This window comes from Silene latifolia, chromosome 11 (genome assembly GCF_048544455.1).
Source record: "Silene latifolia isolate original U9 population chromosome 11, ASM4854445v1, whole genome shotgun sequence".
Lineage (NCBI taxonomy): Eukaryota > Viridiplantae > Streptophyta > Magnoliopsida > Caryophyllales > Caryophyllaceae > Silene > Silene latifolia.
Window position 1 is genome coordinate 37542517 of NC_133536.1, and position 12335 is coordinate 37554851.

General features: G+C 38.5%; 1 protein-coding gene across 4 annotated transcripts; it reads left to right on the forward strand.

The window, feature by feature from the left end:
• The first annotated feature begins 2680 nt into the window (after nucleotides 1-2680).
• LOC141611535 (protein CHROMATIN REMODELING 35-like) lies at nucleotides 2681-10482 on the forward strand. Of its 4 annotated transcripts, none has more exons than XM_074430099.1 (7): nucleotides 2681-2879; nucleotides 3108-3147; nucleotides 4377-4759; nucleotides 5502-5687; nucleotides 7162-7314; nucleotides 8391-10171; nucleotides 10270-10482. In XM_074430099.1, the coding sequence occupies exons 2-7, from the start codon at nucleotides 3117-3119 to the stop codon at nucleotides 10271-10273; spliced, it is 2538 nt and encodes an 845-aa protein (XP_074286200.1). In that variant the 5' UTR covers nucleotides 2681-2879; nucleotides 3108-3116; the 3' UTR covers nucleotides 10274-10482. The 4 variants fall into 4 exon arrangements, with proteins under 4 accessions (XP_074286200.1, XP_074286198.1, XP_074286201.1 ...); XM_074430097.1 differs by having other exon boundaries at nucleotides 2684-2879; nucleotides 4350-4759; XM_074430100.1 differs by having other exon boundaries at nucleotides 2761-2905.
• The last annotated feature ends 1853 nt before the right edge of the window (nucleotides 10483-12335 follow it).

Consider the following 12335-nt stretch of genomic DNA (forward strand, 5'->3'; position numbering starts at 1 on the left):
GTTGATTACCGCTGCTGGGATTGGAGGGATCGAGTCATCACGCTACTGGTCTAGAGATGTAGAATCACAAGTGTTGTAATTGAACTGTGTTCTAGGGAGCTTGAATAGATTGGTATTGTAACAGATTCTCTAATGATATAATATTGTCCTTGTATTGTCTAATTTGATCTACCTCCTCGGGAAACCGAGATGGTGACACCGTCATATACTGGAATGGTCCTTGGTAAGGCGTTCTGGTGTACGGGGGTGTTACAATACCGACCTCTAGGGTTAGTCTCAACGGAATAGGTAAACAATAATAGATTCTGAACTTGTACAACGGAGATGCCCTAAAAGATGAAGATCTAATTAATACTCATACAATTGCAAGGATTTCTCACAAAGGTGATTATGGAGGTGTTTAAAAATGTTTAAGGAAAGAAATGAGTGATTAGGAACTGTTTAAGCATAAATAGAAACCTTTACCCTAATCACGAAATAAAACATCGGAACTGCTGAACCGGGTCACTCGGCGGAGTGATCAAGTCCAGTTGATCAAGTGACAACTACTCCACACCGAGTAACGACCATTCTAGAACACCCTGACACAACTCCCAACCTACTCGGTCCACCCACTTGATCAAGTGCCCCCACTCAACCGAGTGGTAATACGGAGTATTACACTATTAGCTAAGAGTTTTAAAATTAAATAATTAAATTTAATTCATTGCGTAGTGGAATAGGTATGTAATATATTGGAAACTCTAGCTTATCCTTGTATGAGCACAATAAGAGTGTGGTTCAAACATTCGGGCATCCTTGCTACATTCATAACGTTCAGGATATAATCTCAGACTACTGTGTTTCCTAGAATTCTCCAATATCGCGGGTAAAAGAATGCATTGAAACTAAACCTGGTAACATTGACCAGACCTGAATGACTCGACTCGACTCGAATAACCCGACCCGACACCCAAACTCAAGACCTGAACTTGACCCGAGCTCGAATTGATCCGACTCAGTATAACTCGACCCGAATGTCAAAATGTTGCAAACTAATTATTATCCATAAATAACTTGATAACATTTGACCCGTAAATGTGCTGAAACCGAAACACTCAACCCGACCCGACTCAAATTCTTGCAAACAAGAATTGACCTGACCCAAACTCGACCTGATTGACCCGTTTGCCAGGTCTAAATTAAACCACCCGACCTTAGAGACTTATGTAGTTTTATGTGCCAACGCATAGATCTAAAAGCGACTCGTAAAACCATATACTTTTTAGAAACCATAGAGTTATGTTTTTAAAGTTACAAAACTATAAATTATTATTTGAGTCTGTTGTAAATATGAAACCTAATCAAAATATTTAATATCTATACATACAAGTTAACAATAAGCATTTAATTCAATAGTGTTATATAGGTTTTGTATCTGTTTTTATATTTATAATAATGGTTTTAAAAGAAACTTAACATGTTTAATTTTTGTATTTTCTTTAATGTTAATAGATAATTACGGTAATAAAGTTCACTAAAATTTCTTTGTTTTTCCGGGAGTAAAAGATCATTAAAAAATGATAAAAAGTACTCTCTTCGGCCCAATTTTTATTTACATATTTTATTTATCGGTATTTCTTTTATTTATTTAAGAGTAAATTGATAACTTATACCTGATATAATTTCACTTTTCAAATTTTATACCTAAGATAATTTTTTATCAAAACTTATACCGAACATCCTAATTTCTTCCAAACATAATACCAAGTTGCACCTCCGGCAAAAAAAATCACCGGATTTCGACTAAATTTAATTTTTAATCATAAAATATATTATTGTTTGCCAAAATTGTCCCTAGACAATATTAACCAACATTGTTTCAACCTTGAACGCCCCAACACCAACATATCATTACCGCCCATTACCACCATCATCTAACGCCACCACTGTCATCTACCATCACCACCGAATATCACCTCCATCTAACACCTCCACCAACACTGGATTTGACCCACCACTTAACACCAACACCGCCACAAGCATTGCCCTACACCAACACTACCACAAGCACACCCAAAACTTTCAGATCTGACCCACCATTTACAAACTCACCGCAAAACTTCCAAGTCGTGGACGGAGGTTCAGGGCAGCTCGGTATTGCGCCGAGTGGTGGCTGTTGGAGGTGGCTAAATAAGTGAGTAGGTGGTGATGAATGGTGACCGATTCTGGATTGATGGCGAGTAGAGGGAAGGCGCCGCTGACGAGGTGGGTAGAGAGGTCGCTGGCAAGGATTCCTAGGTGGTGGTGGTGGCGGTGGCTGAGTCTTGATGGTTAATGTGGAGGGAATGTGAGATTACTGGTTGTTGGTTAAAAATGGTGGGGGGTGGGTGTTGATGGGTTAAGTGGTAAGGGTAAAACGGTCACTTTGTTATTTTTTTTTGCCGGAAGTGCAACTTGGTATTATGTTTGGAAGAAATTAGGATGTTCGGTATAAGTTTTGAAATTTTTTTATTTAAGTTATAAAATTTGAAAAGTGGAATTATATCGGGTATAAGTTATCAATTTACCCTTTATTTAACTTTTTATATTGAGAATAATTTTTTAAAAAAAGGTAATTTGATCTTCTAGTACACTTGTCACATAATAGCAAGTTAAATAAAGGGTAAATTGATAACTTGACACATGGTGAGTGGTGAGTGGTGACCCTCACTCCCCTTACTCTTTGTGCCGGATTCAAAGGTAAATAAATGTCCGGAAATTAGGTGAAGGTTAAGAAATAGGTGACTTTTCAGTTTTCACCCGTTCCTTGTTCTTCCCTCTCCAACTACTCTCCTTTCAACCCCACTTCCCAGTCTCCATTCTCTCCTCACCACCCTCTTCTAAACGCAGCGTTTAAGGTGACTAATCAATCCTTCCTTACACTGTAAACCCTAACCCCTCTTTTCTCTCTATTATTTCATGTCTTACTAATTTCAATTTATTTAGGAATTAAAGGTCGTAACTCTCTTATTTACGTGATCAAAGTGGAATTATTTAATAATTTCATTAATGCACCTAATTACCATCGTTAATTCCGTTTATATTTTATTAATTTTTTTTTTGTGTGCAAACTTTGTTGATTTTAGAGGGATAATATGAAGCGTGGAGCTGCTGAAGTTTGTACAGGTACACTGTTTTTTAATTTGCATTTTATTATTCGTATGAATTATTGATCAAAATCAAACCTTTCATTTGTAATACATTTGTTGGGTGATGTTGAATTGTTAGTTCGTTTGATTTTATTTTAGAGGGAAGGTGTTTGTAGATTACTAAAATGGATAGTTGAACCGAGTCGGGTTCGAGATTGTTTAGCTTGTGTGTGTTTCAATAATTCCTGATTGGATTCGATGGAAACTGCATGCTTTTTTTTTGGGATGGTTGAGGGTAATTAGGGGAATGTTTTTGAGTTTGTTCATTTTTGATTAATGGTTTTGAGTTGCATATGTGGGTATATATCTTATCTTATATAGTCTCATTTGTGGAACATTGGCGAGGTTTTGGGAGGACTTTGGATGTTTTGCTCGTCAAGGGTATTGTAACTATGATGTGAAGAGACAGCGGTTGGAGCAACCGTGCTGGATGATTTTATTACTCCCTCCATTCAAGTTGAAATTCCCCATTTGCCTTTTTGACCCTATTCATGAGTGAAGATTTTTCATAATTCTTGTCAATATATAAGAAAAAAAGTAGTCATATGGGATCTAGTCTGGTTTTTCTTCACGAGTACAACAAGAGTCAAACTTTAATCATTTCTTATAATGTGAAATTAAAGATATTAACCTTGTCTTTTGTGCAAAAAGAAATTGGGTATTTGGACTTGACTGGAGGGAGTAACACGTTTTCTACGAGGTCTAGACTATAGAACTTGATTTTTTTTTTGTTTTTTAAACGGATTGATGATGAATGGGTTTAGATTCTGTCAGTGTACAATGTGAGGTCATTTAACACGATCCCTCGTAAGGAATAATTACCAGTATAGAGAGAGAGAGGACAATTCATAATGGAAATAAGTATCAACATTGACTCGAAGTTGAAAGTGTAGAATACACTCAGAATCTCAGCCTCATATGGGTGGCTGTGCTTTTGATTTGCTATGTAATTACAATCAATTAGTACCCGTAAGGATGACTTTTACCGTGTAGTTATTCGTGAACGCATTAAAGCTACTTATCGTAATCTTTTATGTTACTGAAGGTTTCTACATTCTTTGATTTTGATTCGACCTTGACGCCGATGAACATCCTGTACAAATTAGCGGTTGGGTATCAATATTTTTGTGTGTATGCTACTAGCTGACACTCACTCTATATCTTGATTGTAATGTATAGTGACCTTATGCACTGGACTTTCAACAGATTATTACTCTCCCAGTCTTAAAAGGCAGAAGTTGCCCAATGGAGGAAAAGATTCCAGAGTCACTGACTATTCAGACCCATTTGCATTTACAAATTTACTGCAATGTCTGGACACTGGTAAATATGGAAGTGTAACGAAAGAGGTGCATGCCTTGATTGCGCGCCAGATGCAATTGTCCAATGCTTTGTTCTTATTGTATCCTGAGCTGGAGAATGATCCTGGTCCGGAGGATGCTGAGGCCAAATCAGTTGCTCCAGCAACTGATCATGTGTTCATTATTGACTCTGATGAAGAGGATGATGCAAAAACGCCACCTGTATATCAATTTCAAGGGATCTCCTTCCCGAGACCCACTGTTGAACTCATTACAGATCACTTGCTGGTGAGGTTTTTTTGTCCTTTATGTTCAGTATCTGGAATCTGGATTACACTACACTAATGCCTTTTAACAGTTTGCAGGTGCATTGTAAATTTTACTATCATGATTAATTGCTTACTGTCTGTATACCCTTTGTGTGAGCTTGTGACTTCTCTTGAAAAGAGCTTACAAAGCTAACATGTATTTATTTTCTCTCTTGTTCCACGCTCTTAAATTTTCTACCTTATTTTGCATTGTCGTGTTTTATTTGTGAAAGTTTTTAAGGTTCATATTGCCATGACCTTTTTAACTGTACACGGTTCAATCTTAATACACTTTTCATTACGCGTTTTAGCTAGGAAATAATATGGCATTTAATCATGAAATGCCAGCTTGTTGGTAATTTATTTATGCTTGTACAAGGCAAATCTGTCGTGTATGAATAAAAATGTCTCATTTGTCAATAAATTGCACATGATATATATCCATATCCAATCTGTTCATACACCATATCTGTGTAGAAAATCTGGGAGCTTTTGGTGTGGATTTGTCATTAGCACCGTGTGCTGCCTACTAATCAGGTCCTAATTATGTTTTCATTTCGCTGGCTATCACATTCTAACTTCGTAACACAGATGGAATTTGTATGAGCTGTTAATATGTTGATGAATATGGTTACGTGCTCAACTCTAGATGTGGTTTCATAATTGTGCGGGGTAGCCAAAGCATTTTATTTTCTTATCTCTTCTGATATTTGTCATTGCAGGTTGATCGTGGAAAGGAAAGTAATGTTGTCAAGGCTGAGGCTGAAGAAGTTCACAAGGCTAAAGACAAAGGTGTCTACGTTGGTGTTGAGGATGAATTAAGTGATGAAGATCCTGAGTCTTCTGCCGAAGATGACGGCTTATCAGATATATGGAAGGAGATGAATTTTGCATTAGAAACTTCCAAGGTACTATTCCAAAGTTGGTGTTAGTTGAAACCTTTTTTTCTTGTGTATTTGTGTTTGTTGTCATCATTGCTTAGCTTCTTTTGGTATTGTACCTATAAGCAACTCCTTCTAGTTTGCTACTGATTTATGTTACCTATGTCAATGGATGGCGCTTATACATCTTCACCATTAAGTTTGGTTGGCTCCTGTTTCCAGGTGTGCATTGAATGCCTATAATCAGTTTAGGCAGAAACAGATGGGAAAGTTAGATGCTGCGGATGTATTCGGTGTGATTGATATTTTGCCATTCGTCATTCAAAATTGTCTTCTATTTTCCTACCACATGGTTGCTATTTAAGTTCCCATTTCTAATGGAGCCAAAGACTCATTATTCTGCTCTAGAATATGATTAGCAAAATTACAAACTGAACTACCTACTCTTCATTTTACTGTACAATAAGTCATTGGATTCAGTTATAGGTGCAATGCTTTTATATTATGGATCATATCAGAACAGCTTTTTGTGTTGACAACACAGAGGCAAGCCTGCTTACATCCACACTTCTCTTACCCCAACATTTACGGAGGCTCTTGAGACACTGGTGTTATGTTGGCGTTTTGGCCACTTTTAAACTTAAAGATAGATTGGTGTTACTCATAAAGTCAAAGCATACTCTATTTTGCATTCTACTTTTAGTTCATGTTCCAGGGTCTGATATAATGTTATTGCTACAGATGCTGTTTTGTGTTTGATTTATAGGGATGGAGGGGGGGTTTGTAAAAGGAAACTGTTCATTACTGTGATAAACAAACATGGAAATGATTTAGTCAGAGCATGTTGGCAATGTCGTTATTCTTGTTCCTGCTATTGAGAACTGTCTACATCTTTTACCCTAAGGCCTTATTTGGATACCAAAAATGGAGGGAAAGGAAGGGAAGGGGGAAAGGAAGAAGGGAAAGGGAGGGAAGGGGAGGGTAATGGAGGAATGGAATTTTATCTGCAAATCTTTCTTTTGTTGGTGAGAAATAATTTGCCTTGTAGGAGGGATCCATTTTCCTTACCCTCCAAATCTCTCCGCATCCATTTTGCTACCCAAACAATGGAATGGTCTCCCTCCAAATCCCTTTCCCCCTTTATTTTAAATTCGCTTATCAAAACAAGGCCTAAAGCTACTATATTTAGTGGTTCGTATGGTCCGAATGCTGTTTCATGAATGTTGTAGTCGGTATATAATTATTTCAGTTGTTGGAATCAGTCTCATTGAAACCAATTACCTATCACAAATGCTCCCCATAATAACATTGTTATATATTTATCAGTCTCTGGTCTCCTAGTGGAACTACAGAAGTTAAGTTTATTCTCATCCTGTTTGTTTTGCTTGTTTTCTTGTATCTCATTAGACAACTCCTTGTTATCTTTCTTGTCCGGAATTCGCAGCTATGATTGAAGTTATAATTGGAAAAATTTAGCTGCTCAATATGTTGCATTTTGTAGGAGGCTCCAGTTGATAGATCATCTGATGATTCAGAGGAAGATGAGGGATGTGATCATTCATTTGTCCTTAAAGATGATATTGGCTATGTCTGCCGTGTTTGTGGAGTCATTCAGAGGGCAATTGAGACTATATTTGATTTCCAGTACATAAAGGTCTTACTTATTCCTCTCTTTGTTGTACAATTTTCTATTAGCATTCTATATGTGTGAAAGTCAGGTATTTTCTATACTTGAAAGGGATATGTTGATGACTTGATGTAAATTTGAGGTCTGATCTAGGCTTTTGACATTACAATGTGAGTTGCATGCCCAAATGTTCTTTTTTTTACTTATATACATACTACTTCGTATATGTCCATATTTCCGATGGGGCCAAAGACTCGTTACTCTTTGGTTCTGGATTATGATGGAATAAATCAAAATGACTCACCAAAATTGTTGCTCTTCTTTCTTTTGTGAAGTAGCGGTCCTTTGATGCAGTTATCGACGCAATTCCTATCTCGAGTCATTCGGAAACGGCCTCTTTGTGTCCCTAACACAAGGGTAAGGCTGCGTACATCTGACCCCCTTACCCCGCAATTTGCGGGAGTCATTGGGGGCTTGAGGCACTGGGATGTTGTTATTATTGTTGTTGTTGGTGGTGGCGGCGGTGGTGGTGGTTGCTCGTCTATTCTATAAAATAATTCTTATGGTTTAAAATGAAATTTCAAGACTGCGACTGTCATACATGGGTGAGGAAGTGTCACTTTGTGTGCTAAGTTTAATATTTTGAAGATCTTTAAATCAGGACGCACGTAAAGTTTTTAACGTATTGAAACGTAGGACTGAAAGGACTGAAACTTATCCAAAATCTTGTTGTCAGGCGTACATATATGGCATATGTGTTTGAGTTATTCCATTTCTGCATTGTACTTGGGTCTTCTTGGTCTTAAAGTGACGCCGTGGGCCTTGTGGCTCTTAAAGACTTGTTACTTGTTAGATTACATTGTAATTTATGCACAGAATCTTTTGTGAGACAGTCTCACCTGTGAGATGAACCCATTAACCACATAACCCCAGATAAGATTCAGTGTGCTCCTATCAAAGTATGGATTCGTGTCTCAAACTCGTTACTCATGTTGTCAGCCTATATCTGTCCTTACTCCTTGCACATTTTTGAGCTGCAAATTTTGCGACTTCTTTCAACATTTAAATACAAATTTACAACTCTTAAGTTTTTTTGATCCCAGGCTGCTCGTATAAGAAGTTCACGACCTGGGTCTCGGTATGACAGAGAGTTGGAGAACTCTGAGGGCAATCTGGATGGTCTGAAGTTGTCTGGGCATGATTTGGCTGTTACTGAAATCTCTCCGCATCCTAGACACAAGAAACAGATGAAGCCTCACCAATTGGAGGGTTTTAACTTCTTATTAAGCAACTTGATAACCGAAAATCCTGGAGGCTGTATATTAGCTCATGCTCCAGGCTCTGGAAAGACTTTCATGATCATTAGTTTTATGCAGAGTTTCCTTGCCCATTACCCAGATGCTCGGCCGTTGGTTGTACTTCCAAAAGGGATTCTTCCAACATGGAAAAGGGAATTCCAGAGATGGCAAGTAGAGGACATTTCTCTGCTCGACTTCTACTCTATGAAAGCAGAAAATAGACATCAACAAAGTGAAGTTTTAAAGCAATGGGTAGACAAGAAAAGCATACTCTTTCTGGGATACAAGCAATTTTCTACTATTGTCTCGGGTGATCGAACTTGCAAAATGACTGCATATTGCCGCGAGGTTTTGCTTAAATGCCCAACCATTCTCATCTTGGACGAAGGTCACAACCCTAGAAATGATGACACTGACATGTTGAACACCCTTGCAGCGGTCCAAACACCTAGGAAGGTAGTGTTGTCCGGTACATTGTATCAAAACCATGTCAAAGAAGTCTTCACTATCTTAAATTTGGTTAGGCCGAAGTTTCTCAAGATAGACACTTCTAGAGCCATCAAGAAACGTATCCTGAGTCGTGTGGCATTTAATGGTTTCAAGAAGAATATGAAAGGGAATGCAGAAAGTAATTTTTATGATCTTGTCGAGCACACCCTTCAACAAGATGCTGATTTCAAAAGAAAGGAGGCTGTGATTAAGGACCTGAGGGAGATGACTAGTAGGGTCCTTCACTACTACAGAGGAGATTTTTTGGATGACCTTCCTGGCCTCTTGGACTTCACAGTTCTTCTTCAATTAAGGCCCCAACAAAAGCGGGACGTTCAGGAGCTGAAAAGGACAGAAAAGGCCATATTCAGGAAGAGTTCTGTGGGTTGCGCAGTCTACACTCACCCGACGCTGAAGCAATTTCTGGACAAAAAAGTTGGGCTTGAAAAAAATTCTCTACCAAGCGATAGCAGGGTTGATGAGCTCATTGAAACGATAGATTATCGTGATGGGGTTAAAGCAAAGTTCTTTTACAATGTGCTGTCTCTTTGTGAAAGTACTGGTGAGAAGTTATTGGTGTTTAGCCAGTATCTATTACCATTAAAGTTTCTTGAAAGACTGGCTGTGTGTAGAAAGGGGTATCGTGTTGGACGAGAGATATTTATGATTACTGGCGATACCTCAGCTGAGCAGCGGGAGACGTCCATGGAGAAGTTCAACACGTCTGATGATGCAAGAGTCTTTTTCGGGTCCATCAAAGCTTGTGGAGAAGGCATATCCTTGGTGGGAGCCTCCAGGGTGATAATACTAGATGTGCATCTTAACCCGTCTGTCTCACGGCAAGCAATAGGGCGTGCTTTTAGGCCTGGCCAAGATAAGAAGGTTTACGTCTACCGACTCGTTGCTGCAGACTCACCAGAAGAAAAAGACCACCTCACATGTTTTAAGAAGGAACAGATTGCTAAACGGTGGTTTGAATGGAACGAGTACAGCGGGAAGCAGGACTTTGACTTGGAGGATGTGGATCCTAAAGATTCTGGTGATAGGTTTCTCGAGAGTGAACTGTTAGCTAATGACATCCACTCGTTACATACAAGGTCAGTTCACTTTTCGATCTTGTATTAATCTTTGTTTTCCTTTCCTGCCCCTTTCTTATTTTCTCCGTATATTAATGCAATTTTCTCATTATCTGCAGGTAAGTATCAGTTCTAGTAGAACAAGGAATGCAGTAATGCAATTTTCACAATATGCCTGCATTCGAATGCAACTTGTTTGTAGCAGGAGACTTTTGTGAAGTAGTTTTTGTACATGTCTGACTAGTCCAGTGCGGAACTTTGGCGTATTGTAATCATACATTTTGCGACATGAACTCTTGGACCAGTAAAATGGATTGTGTATATTTTTAATAGTACTCAGTGTTGCCTGAATTTCATTTCCGGATTTAAGATTTTCGGGAAATATCCTCAAAGTCTGGTTGTAATGTTGTTGAGAGTTGAGACACCCTCACATCCACCTTTGCTCCTCAACTTCACCATCGAGTAATACAACATTATTGTATGTCCCGCTGCTATCCTGTAACGTGTAAACTACCCAACGTGGCTTTAAGGACCGCAACACCCCCAATTAATTTGATGTTTTCGGTGTCCTGTTCAACCGTTAAGGGTTCACCAAATACATGGAATACATAGTCGAAGGTATCTTGCACACAAATCCAGCGTCCCACCCGAGCAACAGGTTATAATATAGAGCATGTTGAAACAAGGTAAGGTCGGGAGCTGCGCCTCCAGCAAGGTAATTCCAGTAACCTTTGAAAAAACATACTCTTACGGACACGTCACTGGAACAATCTGACTTGCTGTTCCGTTCACAAGCAGTACTGATAATTTGACTAAGTTTAATAAGCAATGAAAATCAAGAAAAGGGATACTTCTCTTCCCTTTTTAGTACTGGTTCTCTAAACTCAACACCATCCACCATCCATCTAATATTCGCTCGTTTAGTCCCACCGCCCCATCTAATATTCTCGTTAAGAGGAGCAGCTGATGCAAAACTTTTTAACTCTTCATTCACCATCTTATAGTTTTCCTCCGTCTCATCTTCAATGCCACATTCGTTGCTTCCTCAACTTTGTCGTCGAAGTTTTCCCATTTTTTAGTTCATTTAGTTTTCTTATCTAATGACCAGTGTTTCAATTCGTTCCGAATAAGAGCACTTTTTCTAACTAATGTGAAGACAGGTGATCCATAAAAGTAGTTGCCCAACTCTGTTGAATTCATTCCAAACACTCCATATGCTTAAAGTTCCAAGATTTAAGCATATGGTTTCTTGGACGACTTTTTTACAAGATGGAAGTCGAACTCAATGGGTGCATGGTCAGAAATCCGAATTGAAAAACGCTTTAATCTCATTTCAGGAAAATGAGAAAACCAATCCCTTGAACCATACGCTTTATCTACTCTTTGGTAATCTCATTTCTTACCCTTGCAATTGTTACACACTTACTTACACCGGTGAACCCGAGGCCCCTTAAATGCAATGTTCACTAAATCATGATCCAATTTCCAAAGTTTAAAATTTTGTGAACCCTTGATGTATGTATCCCTTATTCAAACTTGAATTTGTGACTATTGGTATCACTACTTGTGTAGCTTGACATTCTTTCTGTTTGGTAGCGGCGTTAATTTTGCGGTATTACGTACAGTGAGTATGAACTGGTAGAGCTTGGTTCTGCATCTATATCAGCAGCAGCGATAAATTGTGGTCTACTGACCACTGGTACTGGTACAGTGGTACATTCTACCTTCAAAGCTACAGCAAAAGATTGTTGAGGTGCTCCAGTTGAGACTTTCCTTGCCCAATTGACGATTCGTAAGGTTCTGTTCACCTGTTTTCATTTATAACCCTATCATCCTTAGTCTTTGTTTCAGAAAATGCGGATCTTCGTGGGTCCTAATACTGTAGGACTCCAATTTGTCACCTAGCTATATTGCTGGTTCAATGTGGACCTGATACTGGTAGATGGAATTGCCAACAGTCTAGTTACGTTGTGACGTTTGGCCGTGGATTCTTAGGATGAACTAGGAACTCGAAAAAACAAAAGAACAAAACACATTTGAGATCCCCAAATAGCAATACTGATCTTTAACATAAGATAGAGTGATATATACAATATGATAGTGATGCATTACATGGTTTGCAATACTGCGGCTTTAACTTGAATCTCTCTTTCTATTGCCTTATTTGAGTAGCTACCGAATATGG

Excerpts from the sequence above, each read along its gene's own strand:
- LOC141611535 (XM_074430097.1), top strand. The coding sequence starts at position 3,117 with ATGAAGCGTGGAGCTGCTGAAGTTTGTACAG. Across the intron at positions 3,148-4,349 it reads AGCTGCTGAAGTTTGTACAG|TGACCTTATGCACTGGACTT; the intron begins GTACACTGTTTT and ends TGTAATGTATAG. Across the intron at positions 4,760-5,501 it reads TCATTACAGATCACTTGCTG|GTTGATCGTGGAAAGGAAAG; the intron begins GTGAGGTTTTTT and ends TTGTCATTGCAG.